At 43.1% G+C, this 23,396-nt stretch overlaps 1 protein-coding gene across 4 annotated transcripts in view; it reads right to left on the bottom strand.

Moving 5' to 3' along the window:
- The window catches only part of CORO1C (coronin 1C), an 81,313-nt gene that overhangs the window by 40,419 nt on the left and 17,498 nt on the right, over nucleotides 1-23,396 (bottom strand). For all 4 annotated transcript variants that reach the window (XM_035134427.3, XM_060282033.2, XM_060282034.2 and 1 more), the window contains exon 2: nucleotides 1,682-1,881. In XM_035134427.3, coding sequence (XP_034990318.1) covers nucleotides 1,682-1,876 — 195 coding nt within the window. In that variant the 5' untranslated portion in view covers nucleotides 1,877-1,881. The remainder of the gene's footprint in view (nucleotides 1-1,681; nucleotides 1,882-23,396) is intronic.

The following is a 23,396-nucleotide window of genomic DNA, read 5'->3' on the forward strand; positions in this document are numbered from 1 at the left end:
TGCATCAATAGGAGTATAGCATCTAGATCTAGCAAAATAAAAAAATTCCTTCAGTAGCACCTTAAAGACCAACTAAGTTTATATTTTGGTATGAGCTTTCGTGGGCATGCACACTTCTTCAGAACGTATCTGAAGAAGTGTGCATGCACACGAAAGCTCATACCAAAATATAAACTTAGTTGGTCTTTAAGGTGCTACTGAAGGAATTTTTTTATTTTGCTTCGACTCAGACCAACACGGCTACCTACCTGTATCTAGATCTAGGTAAGTAATAGTACCACTGTATTCTGCTCTGGTCAGACCTCACCTGGAGTACTGTGTCCAGTTCTGGGCACCACAGTTCAAGAAGGATACTGACAAGCTGGAACGTGTCCAGAAGAGGGCAACCAAAATGGTCAAAGGCCTGGAAACGATGCCTTATGAGGAACGGCTTAGGGAGCTGGGTATGTAGGTTAAGGAGTGATATGATAGCCATGTTCAAATATATAAAAGGATGTCATATAGAGGAGGGAGAAAGGTTCTTTTCTGCTGCTCCAGAGAAGCGGACATGGAGCAATGGATTCAAACTACAAGAAAGAAGATTCCACCTAAACATTAGGTAGAAAATAAGTCAACCAGAAGGCAGAATACAAATATTCAAAATAAACCGTCAGGGCCTTTTGCTTCCTAGTCCCCTACAAAAATACTAATTCATTTTAGCTCAGGTTCTGAATTCTGAGTCTACAAAGTTAAGGCTATGTATGGACATTCCAATACTGCAAAGTTAAGGCTATGTATGGACATTCCAAATGACCACAGCTCAGTGGTAGATGATGTGTTCAATACCCAGCATCTCCACTGGGTATTGAACACCCTGCCTGAAACCCTGCCTGAAACCCTGGACAACACACTGTCAATGTAAACAAAAGAAACTTAGATAAACCAATGGTCCAACTCAGTATAAGGAAGCTCCTGATGTTTCTATTATGTTCACACAACCATCTGAACTTGCAGTAAGTCAGTAGGTGGAGCCTGCCAGCAGGGTCCAACTCCTACACACATGTTCACTTCATAATTGTGGCAGCATGAATAGGGCTGTTCTTCCATTTTGTATTTCTTCACATTTCTATTTTAAAAAAAGAATTAAAGCGATTTCAAATACAACATGCCAAGGATGGGAGCCGTTAGTTTGGAGAGAGGCCTCTAAGCTAGCAAGGTACAGTGGTACCTCGCTAGACGAATGCCTCACAAGACGAAAAACTCGCACAACGAAAGCGTTTTGCGATTTCAATGGAGACTCGCAAGACGAAGTTTCCTATGGCACGCTTTGCAAGACGAATTTTTTCGTCCCATAGGCTGCCTCGCAAGGCACCCCATGGGAAACCGCACTTCAATGCGTTCCGATGGGAGCCGCTTCGCAAAACGAATTTTTCGCTATACGAAGCGACTCGCAGGACGAATTAAATTCGTCTAGCGAGGCACCACTGTTACTTATTCTTTTCCTGAATTAGACTGGTGCTTGTTAAGATACAAAATGACTATAATGAATGTGTTGCCAACAACACCAAATTCTAGCAGTCAAGTGACCTATGTTTCTATCTACAGTACTTTTTGTATTCTGAAAGAAAAATAAAATATTGTAATAATTGGGCAGAGTAAGCTACAGGACCATGTTTAAACTATTGTTTAAAATACCACTTACCTTGTGTAGAGGCAGAACCAGGAATGCACCACCACCACTAGCCTCTATTATTATTGCAACGAAGTTGGGATTTACTGCACAAAAAGAACTGTCCCACGTCACCCGAGAAACTCTAATGTCATCGTAACACTGGTCGTTTTTCACTGCTTGGCCAAACACGTGCCGAAACTTGCTCTGTCGTACCACTCGTCTCATTGTTTCTGCAGAAGAAGAAAATTCAGCATGGGTTACTGTTTCTCGGATTCCTCCAGTCAGGGTGCGTCCAGATGGAGGTTTAATATCGCAAATGGGTTGTTGGCAATGTTTTTAAAAAATAAAAATCAGATTATCCCTTTCTGGATTAAGTAGGGAAAATATACAGACTAGAATTTTGACATTGTGTGGACAGAAAAAAACACGCCTTGCACACATGAGAAGCACCAATAAACACCCATTTGGAAGGACCCCGGAACAGCCTTGGTAAGTCCTTTGCTCCACTGACAAGATAATTTGCAAAAATAAGCAGGGTTTGGTATGGTTTCAAATTGGATGGAGGACCGTGTGTTGAGATTCCTGCATCACAGGGGGTTGGACTGATGGCCCTTGGGATCCCTTCCAACTCCACAATTCTGTGGTTCTAGGATATAGTCTATTTTTACATCAGTGTGCTTCCAAGTACCTAATTTTGAGCTCTGGAACAGTGCCAGATAACCCACAATCCAGATCAACTATTTTGTTTAAATATTGTTGTTTGGTTATCTGAGTTCACTGTAGTTTATTGAATGGTTTGTTGTAATTGGGAGCCCATTATTCAGCTATTCAAGCAGAATATAAATTTATTGAGTACACACCCAAGCTTAACAGGGCTACTGTGAAGTAAGCACATCGATGCTTGCACCCTTCATTTGTCTTCATTATGTTTCAGAATAGGAACCTTTCCCAAAAACATTGCAGTAACACTAGAAATATGCCAAAACTCAGAAGAAGGAAAGAACAAGTATCCATGATTGCATGTGGAGGAGGACGTCCAATTTAGTCAACATGACTGGCAACAATCTCATGAGAATCAGGAATGCTGCCAAAAACGATACTCTCCTAAATCACCACCTAAGTCTACGTTTGGATATTTGACCAGTCCAACAAACAAACAAACTCCATGCAAAACAAACCATGATCAATTGTCTGCTCTAATATTGTCCAGTGTTGGTTGAGTACATAAAAAGCTTTATCTTTATCAGAACAATAAAAATAGAACTATAAGCAAGATACTTATGCTAAATACAATTATAAATTAGCTAACTTATTGTGATGCAATTGAAGCAAAACATTTAACTGAATTATTTTAACTCAATGTTAAGTAAGGTTCTCTGATTATCCATGGCATTATGGCTGCATGGAATATCTGACCACCATCACACAAGCAGTTAAGGGTTGTTCTTGTTGTTGTTTTTAAAGGGATCAGTGTGTGTCAAGCACACTTCCCTAATTCTTATTTGCAGGCAGATTTGTGTATAATGGCCCACACCTTAAGTGGGGTGGGAGGATGCAGCATTTGATTTGATGGTTTTGTAACCAGCGGTTTCTGTCAAGGACGTTGTGCTTAAGCACTTTTTTAGTTCTTACTTACTTGGAATTTTGTAAAATCCTAATCAGGGGAAAGATGTTCCCAGTAATTCTCAGCTGGGCTGGTGTTGAGGTCATTTGACATGTGAAATAGTATGACCGGTCATTTGATGGTGGTCAGATATTCCATGCAGCCATAATGCCATGGATAATCAGAGAACCTTACTTAACATTGAGTTAAAATAATTTAGTTAAATGTTTGCTTCTATTGCATCACAATAAGTTAGCTAATTTATAATTGTATTTAGCATAAGTATCACACTTGCTGATATATAATTGTATTTAGCATAAGTATCATACTTGCTGATACAGGATAACCTGTTTTTGTTATGTTTGTGAGCGGAGAAGTTAATGGCCTGTAGATCTACAGTTAAGAATGTGAATCAACTAAGCAAAACATAGAAATACTAAATTGCAGAAGCTCATGTGCAGTGCACGCTGCATTATAAACAAGAGAAAATGCTTTAGAGTTCTATCAGCTTCCAGCAAAATCTCAACATTTTTGGTAGCGTTCTAAAAATGCAGCCACAATTTCTGAAGCACCCAGGTTTCTGAGAGGTGCTCTGCCTCATAGCTACCAGTAGCTTTGATCCAAGTCAGACATCTTTATATGCAGTGTGTTGATACTACACACAGAGATTGTAACATTAACCCTGAAACAATAAAACCTGTTAAAGCTACCTGTTAAACCTGTTAGGCTGACTATAATGAAGTCAATTCTCCAAAGCACCTGAAACTTACTAAAGCCCTGTCCTATGGCTAGGACTGCCCAACTCTTTCTGCAGAGACTGATAACAAGGAGCCAATCATGGAGAGTGTCTCAAGTACAGTTGGTCCACCTGGGAATAGGCTACCTACCAGCTGGTTCCACACAGACCAAACAACTGCCAAATTGTAAGGACAAACAGTAGTGACCTGAATGGAGTTCGACAGTGACCCAAAGGTGAAAGATTCCATCTATCTTAATCCAAGAGTCTTAGGCAACTCCGTGGTGACATGTTGTTTTTTTTAAAAAAATTACATTAGTGGGAACTTTATACTTTTACAAACAGCAGAGCAGATGGCTCATTGGCACACACACAAAAAAACCTTTTATCCACAGCAAAACTACTTGAGGGGGGAAAAGATGGCAAACCAGGAACGGGCTACTGCATTCAATATCTGTGTATGTGTGCCTGACATTTTCTTCCTCAGACATCACCTTATTATGGTTTAAATAAGAGTAATGAAACACCAAATCTTTGGAATTGCTTTCCTTGGAGGTTTTCAGAAAGACAGATTGGCCATCACAATAAACCAGGGTGAATAGTCTGCCTTCAGTGTGCTCCTTCAGTGCGCTCCTCCCTCGCTCCTCCGCTAATGGGAGCAACAAATCACAAACCATGACTGAAAAGCCAAAAGCAAACTTTGGGTTGCTATCTGGGCTTGTCTGGAGCAAAAGAAACCCCTCTTCTTGGTTTGAATGTAACACTAGGCCAGGGACCCTGGCTTGTTGTTCCTATGAAAGGAGCAGCAAAGTGGGAACCATCTGCATGTTCACAGCATACAATCATCTAGGTAAATATGTAAATTCAGTCACTGTCATGTATTTTTTAATGGTGTTACAAACTCAGATACATAACCTAATCCCAAAAGGCACCTGAAACCTAGGTTAAGTAGCCACAATGGAATGTCTAGGTGCCCTTCTCGCCCCCCCCTGAAATGTGTTATTTTTGTTATTAATTTCATTTCTATACCACTTTATATCTTAAAGAAAAAAATCTTAAAGTGGTTTACAACACACTTTATCACTTTATCAAATAAAACAATTCAGAATAAAACAAATTCAATCTTCAAGGAAAATATTTCAGATCCTTCTCCAAGAAATATTTTGCTTTCCCCATATTTATTTACCTACTTAATTTAGCTCATAGTATAGCAGAAATACTCTAGGAAGCCAATGGGGTGTAGTGGTTAGTGTGTCAGACTATGACATGGAAGATGAGGGTTCAAATCCCCACTCAAGTCATAAAGCTCACGGGGTGATCATGGGCCAGCCACAGCCTCTAAACCTACCTCAATGGGTTGTTGTAGGGATTAATTGAGAAGGGGAGTGAACCATGGACCAAAAAGTGGGACATAAATGCAATAAATAAACACTTCTGCTCACCTGCTTAGGAAGGCTGGAGGAGTCAGCCAGATAGAGATGTCAGTTGCTAACCTGGCATACAGAGATCTCCATGTGGTCACAATTGGGCCTGCACCAGTTGTAAAACACGCCTGGCGAATTTCAAACACTGCTTAGGGATGCATGTCTGAAGTTCAGGCCATCCTGTCCTAAGGCAAAGAAGGACTCTCCTCCCTTCCAGAGGGGAGGGATTGCATGCGGGGCGCACCTCCTGCGTCTGCAGGGGGGCATGGTCGGCCCCCTGCAGCAGCCCCTCCCCACCGCAGCATCATACCCCTCTGCCAGCCAATAGGGCTCCCGGGGGGGCAGAGTCCAGCTCCATTTAAATGGCCACGGCGGCGGGAGATTTTTCTCTTTGCATTCCTGCCCTCATCGGATCACCCATCCTCCCTCCCTTTAGGCCTGGCTTTTCTTTGACCTTGCTGTGGACTTCGGTTGGTCGTCTTGGTTGCCCAAGGGGCCTGGTAGGAGTTTTTTTATCCATTTGGCAAATTGGCACCGGCCTCTTGGTTTTTTCGCCTACCTCATAGCAATTCGTCACAACTTTTGGTATTGGCGATTAGGCATTGGATTATTCAATATGTGATGTATCTGTGTTGTGTGTCGAAGGTCAGGTTAAGGCCATCACCTACATCCTAGGAGTATCCCATTACAGGGATCCGACGGTTGTGGATCCCGTCCGATGGCCTACTAGGGTTAGGGCCATGGCACGACCCCCGGTGACGTCAGCAGAAGCTTCCAGTTGTATTTGCATCAACAAGCTCCCCCCACTGTTTGTTAACCTTTAAGTGTCTCCACACTGGTAGGGTGGAGTCACTGTTGCATTTCTGTCCAATGCCTAAGCCAATACCACTCACATGCTATAACCAATAAAGTTGTAGCCTTTATTTACCCATTAACCTAAAATCACGTGTCCTTGTGTCTTATTTACTCGCAATCAATGGGCACATTAACAACACAGATTAACTAGGGACCTCTCCTCTTCATGCATGGAGCTTTGCAAAGTGTGAAGAGTAGAAGTCCCTGCTTTAAGCAATCAATACTGTAAAGGAGGCAAGAAAGTGAAGAGAGGGAGGCAGGGACAAACTGGGGAAGAACAGGCATTTATTTCAGTTGCACCTACTTATGCTCGGTTGCTGTGGGATATGAGGTGTCACTGCACTCTGCAGGTGAGGGCCTCCTTGCAGGCACCACCTTAGCAGGAGGTTCCACACAATGCCCTTTGGAATAGCTAAGCGTCATCTCTGCTGCCTTCCCAGCACCTATGAAAGACCTTCCTCTTTCAACAAACCTTTAGACTGAAATCTTTCTCAGTCTGTATCTACACTGGAATTGGTATATATATATATATATATATATATATATATATATATATATATATGTTTTATCACACTAGGTGCCTTTGGGAGGGTGAGATATAAATTTGATTAGTAAGCCAACAAAAGAAGGGGTTGTGTCGAAGTCTCTTTGGAAAAGGTGGGTTTTGAAGAGGAATTTAGAGGAATATGGTAACAGTTATTCCCACTACGAATTGAATGTTAGTATGTTCTGTGGGAGGGGGCCAGACATCACAAGCAGAATGCAGAATTCTCAGCACGGTGACTCAACACTCACAATTCCCACAACTCTCTGGGGAAGGAACAAAGGGAGCCATGGTAGTTAAACCAGTTTAAAACCAATAGAACTTTGCACTGTAGATATATGCTCAGATTAGATCCTTTCCATGGTCTTGGGCTGATGATTACTAACATCTATAATTCACTCAGAATCCTATACTTGGGACTCTCTCATTTAATGATGATATTCCATCTTTTAAAATTTTAAAAGATGATGCTGTTAAGGTGCTACACTCAATATGCCAGCAAGTTTGGAAAACTCAGCAATGGCCAGAGGATTGGAGAAGATCAGTCTACATCCCAATCCCAAAGAAGGGCAGTGCTAAAGAATGCTCCAACTAACGCACAATTGCGCTCATTTCACACGCTAGCAAGGTTATGCTTTAAATTCTACAAGGCAGGCTTAGGCAGTATGTGGACCGAGAACTCCCAGAAGTGCAAGCTGGATTTCGAAGGGGCAGAGGAACCAGAGACCAAATAGCGAACATGCGCTGGATTATGGAGAAAGCTAGAGAGTTCCAGAAAAAACATCTACTTCTGCTTCATTGACTATGCAAAAGCCTTTGACTGTGTCAACCACAGCAAACTATGGCAAGTTCTTAAAGAAATAGGAGTGTCTGATCACCTCATCTGTCTCCTGAGAAAACTCTATGTGGGACAAGAAGCTACCGTTAGAACTGTATATGGAACAACTGGTTGGTTCAAAATTGGGAAAGGAGTACGACAAGGTTGTATATTGTCTCCCTCCTTATTTAACTTATATGCAGAATTCATCATGCAAAAGGCTGGACTAGATGAATCCCAAACCGGAATTAAGATTGCCGGAAGAAATATCAACAACCTCAGATATGCTGATGACACAACCTTGATGGCAGAAAGTGAGGAGGAATTAAAGAACCTTTTAATGAGGGTGAAAGAGGAGAGCACAAAACATGGTCTGAAGCCCAACATCAAAAAAACCAAGATCATGGCCACTGGTCCCATCATCTCCTGGCAAATAGAAGGGGAAGAGTTGGACACGAAGAGTTGGACACGACTAAACAACTAAACAACTCTCATTTAAAAGTATGTGGGAGGCTAATAGTAGAATCCTACACATGTCTAGTAGTCAGAAGCATAGACATTGCTGAAAACAATCAGATTTGCTGCTGACTACTAGACAAGTCTTTAGTTCATTTCTCCTATGGCTCAATGTTGAAGAATTCATTTTGGGACACAACTTGCCTCCAGTGCTTGAAATTTGCCAGGCGCATTTTGCACCTGGATATTGGCCACTTGCTACCTAGTGAAGATGCCAGGGCAAGGGGATAGCGTCTGACACCTCTACCATCTGGAGGTGCATGCCTGGAGATCTTTGGATCTAGACTGTTTTAACAGACTAGCAACACATCCTGTAGAACTCTATTCATTATATTTTATCTGCACAATCTGAATGTATTTCAGGAACCAAAAAGTCATATTGAAAAATAAGACTTTTGAGCCATCTGTCCCAAAAATGGCAACGAGGCATTCCGTTTTGGCAATTGCAACCCTGTTTTAAGGAGCCATTTGGTGCCTAGCTTATATATATATGAGTTTCTAAAACTGTTCACTTTTCAGCCAAAATTGAATTAAAATCTAGGAAGAATCCCAGTCTATGCTCTCCAAGCTACTCAACCAGTGGAATAAAGGATGGGAAATGGAAACAGCACTATCCAGCCCTGTGGTGTTGCAATGGCAAGGCAGAATGGCTCTCCTACTTCCCACTCAGCTACACACTCACTTGGCAGATACTGCGCCCTTGCAGCAACACCCTTCTTGCTCTGGCTGCCTGGTTTGTGGTGACTCATTTATGTATGCATTTTGTCATCGTGATAAGATAGGCAAGGCAAGACCTGTACTTGGGCCAGTACATTTTCATAACAGCTTTGCAAGAACATCCACTGGTTAGATTTCCTCCCACAAGGCTTGCCAAAAGCTATATAAATCTGATGTTTTACAACAAGTCAGAAATGAAGCTGTCCCACGCAAGCAGCACTAAACCTAAACACCAAAGCTCTATTTACAGTCACTGCACAAAGAGGAAGTGAGCGAAAGTTGACCAGAATCTGTAATACCTCAGCAAATAGGAAAACCAAGGTGTGCCCTCTGTAAGAGGCCACATCATCTTACCAAAAAAGGACCTTTCAAAAATCACACATTCATACATGACCTTTTTAGTTGTAAGTACAAACTTCTTATATGTGAATATGCAAGAATACAATTTTTCAATTGATTAAATGCCACCTGTCCATGTTTCCACCCCCACCAAAACCCTAATAATCTTAAAAGGGCTGAGGAAGTGTCATTTCTAATAATGGGGAGAAAATTTACAAAATGACTATTTTGTTACACACACACACACACACACACACACACACACACACACACACACCCTCCTTTCTTCCTTGGTTTTCCTGTTATGAAGCCACAGTACTCTCAACAGAAACTGTGCAAGATGAACACGCACATGCTCAACAGCCTCTCCAAGCCTTCATTTCCATAGCCAAGGGAGTGATTCTTGGCTTTGAATCACAATCATGTTGATTTGGCTCCCTTTCAAAACAAAAGAGGTGTATGAGAAGTACAGAGCAGACAGAAGAAACATGCAGATTCCAGTTATGAAAAGAAGGAATGATGGATCCTGTGAAATGCATCCATTAAAGTTCAGATGAAAAATTAAACAAAGGTTACCTAGTGTCTGAAAGCAAGAGGGATTTTGCTGCCTCCATTTTAAGCCCTGAAGACAATTTTTCTAACCTAATTAGGTTTTTCATGTTACAAAACATATGCCCTCCCCCATTATGATAAAGGGTGGGGTGTGTGAAGAGCCAGCTGACTTCCTAAGTGCCACTGGCACCAAAGTTTGTTCACAGTTATCAAGATGAGCTGGAGGAACAGAAGGAATCTGAAATGGTTCCATGTGCTATACAGAGGGTGGGGTATCTGAGAGAAAAGGGAGAGGAGGAAGTAGATGGGAGAAATTGTAAAGGCTATTTGGAACAAGGAGTTTGGTCCCTGGAAAATAACACCACTAGTCCACAAGCTTGCTAATGTTTCCTTAACTATATTCAGTAAGAAGATGAAAGGAATTCCAAGTACTTTTGTTCATAAGTACAGTACTGCATTTTATATAGCATAAACTAAAAGGAGATACAAAGATACTTTTCATTGCACCATTTGCTGGGGCAATAAGACACAAAATTCTTTATCAAGGAGCATAAAGAACAGTGTCAAATGCATCCACACAAATTGTGATCCCCTTTCACAACAGGAGGCAATCCTTGTTCTCCATTCTGCCTTAGCTGAGGAATCAATTCTCTCCCTGAATCCACATCTGGTAGCTAGTTAACACTGTGATAGACATCTGCTCGGAAGACAGGAGTGCCTGGCGTGCTCTGGTCCATGGGGTCATGAAGAGTCGGACACGACTAAACAACAACAGACATCTGCTCAACTTCCAAAGGATGTCAAACTTTGATTTGATGAACTGACCCAGCTTGTGATTGTCAGGAAACAGTTAACTGGTCAACTGTCAATCAAGTCCAAACTGAGTCTCCAAAACACTTAAAAGTATATTGTGGCCCATACACTCTGGGCCTCAAACCTCAACTGACCATCTACACTGCTTTAAACATAAGGAGATCAGAAGACTCTTTGTAAGTAGAACTATTAGAATAGCTAGACTTGAACTACCGGTAAAAGTTTTTTTGTTGTTGTTTTCCTGAAGCAACGTTCTGCCTCTTACCTTTTAAAATTCTTCATAAAATTCTGTTCCCCTACAACTCCCATCATTCCTAACCATTCCTAGCTTGACAATCAGCTTTCCAACCAATGCAGGTTTTACATTCACATGACACTCACTTTAATTCTCTTTTATCTTTTGCAGGCAGGAGGCAGAGAGTTCAGGTATTCCACCATGGTTTGAAGGATCAGGAATGTGCCATGGAAACCACTCCTTTTGGATTGTACTAACCAAACTCTTCTTTCAAATTGCCTCCATAGCATTCTTTAAAGTGGGTTTGAAAACCATGATTTGGAGATTAAAGCTAATCACAGTTTGCCCAATTCAGACATCGCGGCAACCTGGAAATGGAGGAGGGCAGCCATGCATGAGAGCGGAGGGTAGTGCATGCAGGCCTGCAGCATTCTCTTGGTCCTCCAAATTATGGCTTGGAGGACTGTCTAATCTGAACATATAGGTTGTAGTGTTGTTCTCATTTGTCACAAAAAAGGATTGAAAGCTGGCACATTTTCCTGTTTTTAAGAACTGTCTAAAGAGGAAAGCAGATGTACTTCTGAAGCTTGGAGGAGTTCAACCTGTTTATGCAAGAGGAAATACATCCTGCTAGGGAACACTTACAGGAAAAGCTACTACAGAAGCAAAACTCCTGCTTTGCCTATGAAAAGGGAGATGTTTAAAAAGGGCCAGAGATAAACGAAAAACTAAAAACTCAAAATCTGTATTTCGCTTTGAATGATGTTTTGGACAATCCAAATCACAGATCAACTTGACAAAGGAAAGCACTCCTTTGCCAGATCATCCCAGTGCCTACAGGCCTTTTCCTTCTTGCATGCTATGGTCTTGCACTGCACTTTGGCCATCAGAGAATTTATCCCTGATTCCCTGTGAATGTGCACTGAACTCCCAGGAAGCACCTTGCTCCCTTAATACCATATTATGGATTATTAATTAAATGCACAAATTGTCATCTCATCTGTCCTCCCAGTTGAACGACGTGGCACAGGGAGAGAGGGAAAAATAGGGGGAGTGAACAACTGGCTTCGCAAATGGTGCAAGAAGGAACGGTTTGGATTCTTAGATCACGGTCTGCAGTTTCTTGAAGATGGACTTCTGGCAAGGGATGGGCTGCACCTCACAAGGGTTGGGAGGAATGTTTTTGCCATGAAACTTAAAAACCTCATCAGGAGGGCTTTAAACTGACTTATGTGGGGGAGGGAGACAGTGGTCCTGAAGGTAGGAGTCTACCAAGTGCTGAAGATGATCATCCAAATGTCAAGGACCAAATGGAGCAAACAGCACGCAGACTTCGTGGTGGGAGGAAAAAAATCCTTAAATAAGAGACATGGGGGAATGATCAATGGTCTTCAATGTCTGTATACGGTACTAATGCACATAGCCTGGGAAATAAACAAGATGAACTTGAGCTCTTGGTACAGCAAACTAAATACGACATAATAGGCATCACTGAAACCTGGTGGGACGAGTCTCATGATTGGAATGTAGTAATAGAAGGATACAATCTATTTCAGAGAAATAGACCAAACAGGAAAGGAGGAGGAGTAGCGTTATACGTCAGGGATGTGTATACCTGTGAAGAGATCCAGGATTTAAAACTTCAAAGCCAAATTGAGAGTATCTGGGTCAAAATTAAGGGAGAGAAAAAAACCAGTGATCTCATTGTGGGAGTTTACTATAGATCCCCAAGCCAAACTGAGGACACAGATGACCAAGCATTCAAAAGGAAGTTAGATAGTAGTAATGGGGGATTTCAACTATCCTGATATTTGTTGGATGTCAAACTCAGCCAAGAGCATAAGGTCAAACAGATTCCTCACTGGCCTTGCAGACAACTTCATTGTCCAGAAAGTGGGAGAAGCAACAAGAGGATCAGCCATTTTAAATCTGATCCTAACCAATAGTGATGACCTGGTTAGCAAGGTAGAAGTGGAGTTTCTTATACAGTGGAAAGGAGCAACCAAGCATACTAAGACTCAAACTCTAGACTTTAAGAAAGCCGACTTCAGAAAACTTAGGGAAATGCTGGGTGAGATCCCATGGACAGAAATACTAAAAGGGAAGGGAGTTCATGATGGTTGGGAGTTTGTTAAAAGGGAGATATTAAAAACCACAACTTCAGGCAATACCAATGAGACGGAAAAATGGAAGGTGCCTAAAGAAGCCAGGGTGGCTATCTAAAGAACTTTTAACTGAGTTAAGATTTAAAAGGGATATGTACAAAAAATGGAAAAAGGGGGAAATCACCAGAGAGGAATTCAAACAAATAGCCAGCACGTGTTGAGACAAATTCAGAAAGGCTAAAGCACAGAATGAACTCGGGCTTGCTAGAGAGCTTAAAAGCAACAAAAAGGGCTTTTATGGGTGTGTCCATAGCAAAAGGAAGAACAATGAAACAGTGGGGTCACTTAGAGGTGAAGATGGTGAAATGCAAACAGGGGACAGAGAAAGGGCAGAAAACTCCTCAATGCCTTCTTTGCCTCAGTCTTCTCAAAAAAAGAAAACAACGCCCAACCTGAAGAATATGGAGCAGATGATTCAGCAGGGGAAACACAGCCCAGAATAAGTAAGGAGGTAGTACAAGAATACTTGGCTAGTTTAGATGTATTCAAGTCTCCAGGGCCAGATGAACTACATCCAAGAGTATTAAAAGAACTGGCAGAGGTGATTTCAGAACCACTGGCAATAATCTTTGAAAATTCCTGGAGAACAGGCGAAGTTCCAGCAGACTGGAGGAGGGCAAATGTTGTCCCTATTTTCAAAAAGGGGGAAAGGGAGGACCCAATTACCCCCAGGCAGCCTGACATCAATACCAGTAAAGATTCTAGAGCAGATCATTAAGCAAACGGTCTGTGAGCACCTAGAAAGAAACGCTGTGATCACTAAAAGTCAGCATGGGTTTCTGAAAAATAGGGCATGTCAGACTAATCCAAGGGTCAGCAAACTTTTTCAGCAGGGGGCCGGTCCACTGTCCCTCAGACCTTTTGGGGGTCCGGACTACATTTTGAAAAATATAAATACCCTGCAAGCCAGTCCCGCAGCTGCCTCTGGACCTGGAGGAGGAACGCACTTTGCAAGTGCTCAGGAACGCATCTCGGCGGTGCCCGCTCACTGGCGTTGTTGACAAGCAGCAGCTGCTCCATCGGCCCATCCCTGCGGAGCTCCCAGGTGGCATGCACCACATGCTGTGGCCTGTCATCTGAGGCCAGGTCAGCGGGCAGGCTGTGCACGTGGAGCGCTGGGCAGGCAGTGCACAGCTCGCCCTCCAGCTGCTCCAGCGTGGCCACCGAGCGTGCCACCAGCAGCAGCACCAAGCCGGGGCCAGCAGGCATGCCAGGCTCTGTCTGAAGCCCCACAATGTGCCCGTCATGATGCCCATGGTGCGGCCCAGACCCGCCACCTGCCCGCCGGCCTTTTTGTCCATGGCTGCACCCTGGGCCATAGTTTGCCGACCCCTGGTCTACACGGAGCAAGGGAACAGAGTGGCTGGGGAGACTCAGCCAGATGGGCGGGGTACATGTAATTAGTAGTAGTAGTAGTAGTAGTATGATTATCTTGCCGGGATTTTGAGACAGGTTTCTCTCCCAGTCTTCTAGATGCTTTACCACTGAGTTGTGGTCATTCTCCTGTGGTGCAAAGATTATACTTCATGATCCTTTACATTGCTTTTATTTTTATTTTTCTGTTGAATGTCTTTAAATGTGGATGGGTTAAGCTAGTCATTTCCAAGCTGCATTCCTCACATATTAAGATTAAGATAAGCAATGCTCAATAAATTTTCCTGAAGGACCCTTTGCCTGCAACTACCAATCTTACCCCCCTTCATGGATCAATGCCTTGTCGTGGCGAAGGGGCTTGAATAACTCAGAGAAGCTATGAGCTATGCCATGCAGGGCCACCCAAGATGGACAGGTCATAGTGGAGAGTTTTGACTAAACGTGATCCACCTGGAGAAGGAACTGGCAAGCCACTCCAGTATCCCTGCCAAGAAAACTCCATGGACAAAGACAACAGGCATATAAAAGTTATGACGCTGGAAGATGAGCCCCTCAGGTCGGAAGGCGTCCAACATGCTACTGAGGAAGAGCGGAGGACAAGTACAAGTAGATTCAGAGCTGATGAAGCGGCTGGGCCAAAGCCAAAAGGACGCTCAGTTGCGGATATGCCTGGAAGCGAAAGGAAAGTCCGATGCTGTAAAGAAAAATATTGCATAGGAACCTGGAATGTAAGAACCATGAGTGGAGGTAAGCTGGATGTGGTCAAAAATGAGATGACAAGAATAAATATCGACATCCTGGGCATCAGTGAACTAAAATGGAAGGGAATGGGCGAATTCAGTTCGGATGACTATCATATCTACTACTGTGGGCAAGAATCCTGTAGCAGAAATGGAGTGGCCCTCATAGTCAACAAAAGATTGGCAAAAGCTGTAATGGGATGCAATCTCAAAAATGACAGAATGATCTCGATACGAATCCAAGGCAGACCTTTTAACATCACAGTAATCCAAGTTTATGCACCAACTACCGGTGCTGAAGAAAGTGAAATTGACCAATTCTATGAAGACCTACAACACCTTCTAGAAATGACACCAAAGAAGGATGTTCTTCTCATTACAGGGGACTGGAATGCTAAAGTAGGGAATCAAGAGATAAAAGGAACAACTGGCAAGTTTGGCCTTGGAGTTCAAAATGAAGCAGGGCAAAGGCTAATAGAGTTCTGTCAAGAGAACAAGCTGGTCATCACAAACACTCTATTCCAACAACACAAGAGACGACTCTACACATGGATATCACCAAATGGACAGCATCGAAATCAGATTGATTATATTCTCTGCAGCCAAAGATGGAGAAGCTCCATACAGTCAGCAAAAACAAGACCTGGAGCTGACTGTAACTCAGATCATCAGCTTCTTATAGCAAAATTCCAGCTTAAACTGAAGAAAGTAGGAAAAACCACTGGGCCAGTAAGATACAATCTGAATCAAATCCCTTATGAATACACAGTGGAAGTGAGGAACAGGTTTAAGGATTTAGATTTGGTGGACAGAGTGCCTGAAGAACTATGGATGGAGGCTCGTAACATTATACAGGAGGCAGCAATGAAAACCATCCCAAGGAAAAGGAAATGCAAGAAAGCAAAATGGCTGTCCAACGAGGCCTTACAAATAGCGGAGGAGAGGAGGCAAGCAAAATGCAAGGGAGATAGGGAAAGATACAGGAAACTGAATGCAGATTTCCAAAAAACAGCAAGGAGAGACAAGAGGGTCTTCTTAAATGAGCAATGCAAAGAAATAGAGGAAAACAATAGAATGGGGAAAACCAGAGATCTGTTCAAGAAAATTGGAGATATGAAAGGAACATTTCGTACAAAGATTACCATAATCAAGGACAAAAGTGGTAAGGACCTAACAGAAGCAGAAGACATCAAGAAGAGGTGGCAAGAATACACAGAGGAATTATACCAGAAAGATATGGAGGTCTCGTACACCTCAGGTAGTGTGGTTGCTGACCTTGAGCCAGACATCTTGGAGAGTGAAGTCAAATGGGCCTTAGAAAGCATTGCTAATAACAAGGCCAGTGGAAGTGATGATATTCCAGCTGAACTGTTTAAAATTTTAAAAGATGATGCTGTTAAGGTGCTACACCCAATATGCCAGCAAGTTTGGAAAACTCAGCAATGGCCAGAGGATTGGAGAAGATCAGTCTACATCCCAATTCCAAAGAAGGGCAGTGCCAAAGAATGCTGCAACTACCGCACAATTGCGCTCATTTCACACGCTAGCAAGGTTATGCTTAAAATTCTACAAGGCAGGCTTAGGCAGTATGTGGACCGAGAACTCCCAGAAGTGCAAGCTGGATTTCGAAAGGGCAGAGGAACCAGAGACCAAATAGCAAACATGCGCTGGATTATGGAGAAAGCTAGAGAGTTCCAGAAAAACGTCTACTTCTGCTTCATTGACTATGCAAAAGCCTTTGACTGTGTCGACCACAGCAAACTATGGCAAGTTCTTAAAGAAATGGGAGTGCCTGATCACCTCATCTGTCTCCTGAGAAATCTCTATGTGGGACAAGAAGCTACAGTTAGAACTGGATATGGAACAACTGATTGGTTCAAAATTGGGAAAGGAGTACGACAAGGTTGTATATTGTCTCCCTGCTTATTTAACTTATATGCAGAATTCATCATGCGAAAGGCTGGACTAGATGAATCCCAAGCCGGAATTAAGATTGCTGGAAGAAATATCAACAACCTCAGATATGCAGATGACACAACCTTGATGGCAGAAAGCGAGGAGGAATTAAAGAACCTTTTAATGAGGGTGAAAGAGGAGAGCGCAAAATATGGTCTGAAGCTCAACATCAAAAAAACCAAGATCATGGCCACTGGTCCCATCACCTCCTGGCAAATAGAAGGGGAAGAAATGGAGGCAGTGAGAGATTTTACTTTCTTGGGCTCCTTGATCACTGCAGATGGTGACAGCAGTCACGAAATTAAAAGACGCCTGCTTCTTGGGAGAAAAGCAATGACAAACCTAGACAGCATCTTAAAAAGCAGAGACATCACCTTGCCGACAAAGGTCCGTATAGTTAAAGCTATGGTTTTCCCAGTAGTGATGTATGGAAGTGAGAGTTGGACCATAAAGAAGGCTGATCGCCGAAGAATTGATGCTTTTGAATTATGGTGCTGGAGGAGACTCTTGAGAGTCCCATGGACTGCAAGAAGATCAAACCTATCCATTCTTAAGGAAATCAGCCCTGAGTGCTCCCTGGAAGGACGGATCGTGAAGCTGAGGCTCCAATACTTTGGCCACCTCATGAGAAGAGAAGAATCCTTGGAAAAGACCCTGATGTTGGGAAAGATTGAGGGCACTAGGAGAAGGGGACGACAGAGGACAAGATGGTTGGACAGTGTTCTCGAAGCTACGAACATGAGTTTGACCAAACTGCGGGAGGCAGTGCAAGACAGGAGTGCCTGGCGTGCTATGGTCCATGGGGTCACGAAGAGTCGGACACGACTAAACGACTAAACAACAACCAATCTTACCATGCTGCAAACAATCATATCTCAATACAAGCAGAATAGCGGCAAGGCGTAAGAGATCTGAAACAAGCCACTCAGGAACTGAGTTGTCTGCCACAGAATTGTCCACAATGTGCAAGGGTTCCTGGGTGAACAAGTTTATGTGGAAAGGGTTCTCTTAGGGGCTTGGAAGTATGAAAACCACTGGGGATAAAGCCATGCTCCACCTCACCAGCACTTATTGACCGGGGGCTGCCTAGCTTAAGACAGGCACAGCTGACTAGTGAGAGACAATGATCTCTCCCACCAATGGAGACAACCTGTAGTAGTTGCTGTTTAGTCATTTAGTCGTGTCCGACTCTTCGTGACCCCATGGACCAGAGCACGCCAGGCACTCCTGTCTTCCACTGCCTCATCTCGTCCTCTGCCATCCCCTTCTCCTTGTGCCTTCCATCTTTCCCAACATCAGGGTCTTTTCCAGGGAGTCTTCTCTTCTCATGAGGTGGCCAAAGTATTGTAGCCTCAGCTTCAGGATCTGTCCTTCCAGTGAGCACTCAGGGCTGATTTCCTTAAGAATGGATAGGTTTGATCTTCTTGCAGTCCATGGGACTCTCAAGAGTCTCCTCCAGCACCATAATTCAAAAGCATCAATTCATCAAGGGGATATATGTCTATATATGTCTTTATGGTCCAGCTCTCCCTTCCATACATCACTACTGGGAAAACCAGAGCTTGAACTATACGGACCTTGGCCAGCAAGGTGATGTCTCTGCTTTTTAAGGTGCTGTCTAGGTTTGTCATTGCTTTTCTCCCAAGAAGCAGGCGTCTTTTAATTTCGTGATCTGCAGTGATCATGGAACCCAAGAAAGTAACATCTCTCACTGCCTCCATTTCTTCCCCTTCTATTTGCCAGGAGGTGATGGGACCAGTGGCCATGATCTTAGTTTTTTTGATGTTGAGCTTCAGTCCATATTTTGCCTCATTAAAGAACCTCATTAAAAGGTTCTTTAATTCCTCCTCACTTTCTGCCATCAAGGTTGTGTCATCAGCATATCTGAGGCTGTTGTATTTCTTCCGGCAATCTTAATTCCGGCTTGGGATTCATCCAGGCCAGCCTTTCTCATGATGAATTCTGCATGTAAATTAAATAAGCAGGGAGACAATATACAGCCTTGTCCTACTCCTTTCCCAATTTTAATACTTGTACCTTATGCCAATCAGGTGGAGCTTCTCACTCGTAACTGCTGCCTCCTGTGTTGTTTCTGCTATGTTAGCAGCACCAAAGTGACTTCCCCAGGGAGCAAGCCTGCGCAGTGTGTCTGGAGGGTCTGGGCTGCTCAGACAACAAGACCCCCTTCTTGGACTTGCTGATGAGGTCCAAATAGGGTTGCCAGACTCAAAAGAGGACAGGACTTCTGTGCCTCTAATTGCCCTGCTCTCTTTTGAGTCTGGAAACCTTAAAGAGAAACTCTTTAAGGTTTCCAGACTCAGGCAATTAAAGGCACAGAAGTCCTGTCCTCTCAATAGAAGAAGAGAAACTTTAAGGTTTCCAGACTCAAGAGAGAGCAAGGCAATTAAAGGCACAGAAGTCCTGTCCTCTATTGAGTCTGGCAACCCTAGGTCCAAAGGAAAGCAGAGCAATACATTTGGCACCAGCTTGGCCAAAGGAGCTGCCAGAAGGAGGCGTACAAGGCACCATCCAGCTGCCTTAGGGACTGCTCCAGATTTGTGTTTACTCCTTCGCCTTTTCTTCTCTTGAAGATGTCCCACAAGGCTGCGAGTAAGGAATATGCTATATATTACATTTACAGGTATTCTGTTTAGAAGGAGCCTAAAAAGAGCAGGGTACAAGTATAAAGGCTGCATTTTTAAATACAGTAGTAGAGATGGAACCTATTCAAAATAAACAACCATTAACTTCCTTCTAAATATGATGAAAGTTGGAAAAATCATTATGTGCTATATTGGGATTAGTGCAACATTTCTAAGGCCAGGGCAGCTCTGAGATTCAGAAGCAGAGATTGTTTAAGAAAAAGAAAGTGCTACTTAAAGCCCAAAGGACACAATGACTTATTTTTTAAAAAACAGCAGCTGGCAGTGTAGGAAGCAGAAAGCATCAGGATTAAAATTCTGATCCCGTTTTCTGCAGCAGGAAGTCAACAGAAGAATCAGGTCAGAACCCAGCCCAACCTAGCCCACACAACCCAACCACACTCCTGCCCGGGGGGAGGGGTATTTCCATAATTAAAGGCAGGAGATAGGTATACAAATGATAAGCCTTTTCTGTATGTTTTGCCTTTTGTGGTAACCTGATTTTTTTACCAGTGCAACAAGATTAATAAGGCAGAAACATCCATTTCAGTTTCTCACTGGCTTTTCTTAGCTATTTCAATGCCATTTCACAAGCCACTTTTATTTTTATTATGCTTATTATTTTTCGAAAGCCAAATTTATTTTTAAACCACCACAACATAGTATTATTTTTTTATTGCTCCCCAGCCTTCCCCAACCTGATGCCCTCCAGATGTTCTGGAACACATTTGCCACCAGCCCCAGCTGAAGTCCAAACATCTGGAGGGCACCAGGTTGGGGAAGGCTTGACTACCCTATTTGTTCATGAGATTCATTAGAAACATTTCAGAAGACAGCAAGTATATGTCAATAATTCTTTGATGGTGTTTCTTGCTTGGCAGGTTTTTGGACTGGATGGCCTTTGTGGTCTCTTCCAACTCTATGATTCTACGATTCTATGATTCTAGTATGGAAGACTATTTTTTACCCTTGCAAATCCAGTCTGTTAAGCCAAAGTGTTAACATTTCATCATTTCCACATTAGTCATTAGAAGATGTAAGTTGGTAAATAGCCTTTCTTCAAAAGCAACACATTTCAGTAAACGTATTGCCCCACCCCCATGTATGGATACCAAAACTTAATCAACATTCCTGTTGCTACTGAATGAGAACAAGTCCCCAAGGAGAGGTGAGCAGCTAGCTGCATATTCTGATGCCAGAGTTGAACATGGAAAGAGCAGCACACTCTGGATACAAACAAGCATTTCTAAGTGTGAGGGAGTCTTTCCTTAAGTGCCTGAATTTTTCCAGGCCTTGTACAGTGAGGTTTACTAAGAGCAAAATGATAACAGAGCAAGTGGAGGCCAACTTAAAGCAGCACAGCAGTTCTTAACTGCTAAACATGGCTCAGAGAAAATTCAGCTCCATAAACTCTCACCCAGTCCACTGAAGACTCAGCTCAGGGCCGTCTTAAGCATATCCGGCGACGTGGTGCAGAAGGCGACGTTCTCGGAGCCCCTCCCCCTCCCCTGCACTGGGCAGCTCGAGGCTCGCTTGCCGCACGGGCTTCCTCAGCAGCCCTGCTACTGCCGCGGGGCAGGCAGGAGGGATAAGGGCACTGCATAGCTTTGTGCGCAGCTGCCGCCTCTCCCAGGCAGGAAGCGAGAGAGCGCGGCTGGCCGTAGGAAGAGCCACTACCACCCAGCATGCCCTCGCAGCTGTTCCCAGTCGGTCCTGGACTCCCGCTGCTGGGCGCCCCTGATGGGTGGGCGCCGTGGTGCAGGGCGCCACTAACCCTAATGGGTAAGACGGCCCTGGCTCAGCTCAATAGAAGGATGCTCCTTAAAATTCAGAGACACTTAAATGCAAAGGGCAGAGGAAGCCCACCACTCCCACACTGCTCTGGGCAGGCGGGAGAGAGGAGGGCCTGCTGCCACACCCTGATGTAAGACATTAGGAACATGGAAAGCTTCCTTATTCCAGATCAGACTATTGGACCATCAATCCCAGTAGCTCTGCTGATTACTGAAGTTCTGGAAGGCCGTCATCTGCTACCTTAAGGGAGAATCCAAGGGACAGAAGCTGGGGCATTTGCACCCAAAGCACATGCTCTATTATAATTATCCCCCACCCCTGTGGTAGCAATTCAGGTGAAAGAGAATACATTGAATTGTTGCACAAAGTCAGTAAACCGCTTCAAATTGTTAACTGTGCAAACCCCCACAATATTAACTTCTCCAATATTGCCCGGAACACAATTTCAAACAGGAGCAACACTCTTCTGCCCTACAGTGCAACCTGTAGTGAAGAACCAAGAACTGACTTCTAAATATTTCAATCTTATAATTTTACTTCAAATCCCTCACTTGTGGTACCAATTATAGCCTCTTTAACATCTGTTTTAACAAATGCTTTCAAGATCAACCACACTTCCTCTCTCTTGTACAGATGTTCTTTATCTTCAAGCTTAATCCCTTTTCATCCCAGAGCCACTGTTTTGAGCTACTGAAGAGCACTATCTTAATCTAGAAGTATCTGTTGTCCACACAACTCAACGTTAGTGTAAGAATAAGCACATTTACAAGATGCAAAGTTGGAGGGGGGAACATGACTCAAAGGACATTTGCTGTAATTACTGGTGCTCAGCAACATGTTATTTCAAGACAGCAGTGTTGAGGTGGTTCTGCACATAAGAAAAAGATTCCCAATATAAGATGACAACTTGTCATGTGACTTTTTAATGCGGGGTCTCACAGATTTCAAGACATTTTTTGTTACAGGAGCACAAAAGGGAACTGCTTTCCATCAGGATCATTAAGTACACTGTGTTGTTCTATACAAACTGAGGGCAAAACTACCTCACATACCCCTGCAATGAAGCTGGAATCATCTGGAGGAATTTAGGACTCAATTCTTGCATCAGTAAATGATGATGGATTTGTCAAGAACCAAGATTCATGTTTCAATAAGCAAAATGTGACATTCCCAGTCAGGTAAGAAATCTCAACATGTACAGATAACATAAAGAGATTATAGTATTGAATATTCAGAAAGTTTCTCAACCAGGCTTCAAAGAAATCAACCTCCGTTTCTTGCTGAAACCCCCACAAAGCGAGGTAATTGTTTGAGAGACTGAAGTCAGAATACCTGCAACATCCTACACCTTTCAAAGGACAAGTCTGCACAATTTAAAATTGCTCATCTAGATTAATTGTGTTCAAAAGTCTATGAAGAGATACATCTTTAACTGGCACTGAAAACCAAGGATTGAAGCCACTAGTAATACATCTGAGGGAAGGGATTTCCATTAAAGGGGGTCCACCACAACCCTATCTTGTTATCATTGCACAGGGCAAAAAGGAGGGCCTCCCCTGCAAATCTCAGTGAACGCTCTTGGGACAGAGTGCTCTCTGTGCTGTGAACCACTTATCGCCAGATAATTTCTAGCTTTAATTAAATCTACTATATATGTGCAACTGATCAATGTTAGAGAAATGTACATGATTCATGTTCAGTTTTTTGCAAGTTCAGGACATTACCTGCCAATTAATGGTGCTGGTACAAGAATGGTAGGATTGGAAGATTTGCAGGCGTGGGAGTCATCTCATGCTCATTACAGCCTTTCATTTAAAAAAAATCATATCAGACTGGTTGCTATAACTCAGGATCAATAACAGATAGAAGAACCTGTTTGTTTCTTCCAAAATATTAGTCCTGGTGTTCACAAGTGGTCTGCAT

This window comes from Zootoca vivipara, chromosome 12 (assembly GCF_965207765.1).
Source record: "Zootoca vivipara chromosome 12, rZooViv2.hap1.1, whole genome shotgun sequence".
Classification (NCBI taxonomy): Eukaryota; Metazoa; Chordata; class Lepidosauria; order Squamata; family Lacertidae; genus Zootoca; species Zootoca vivipara.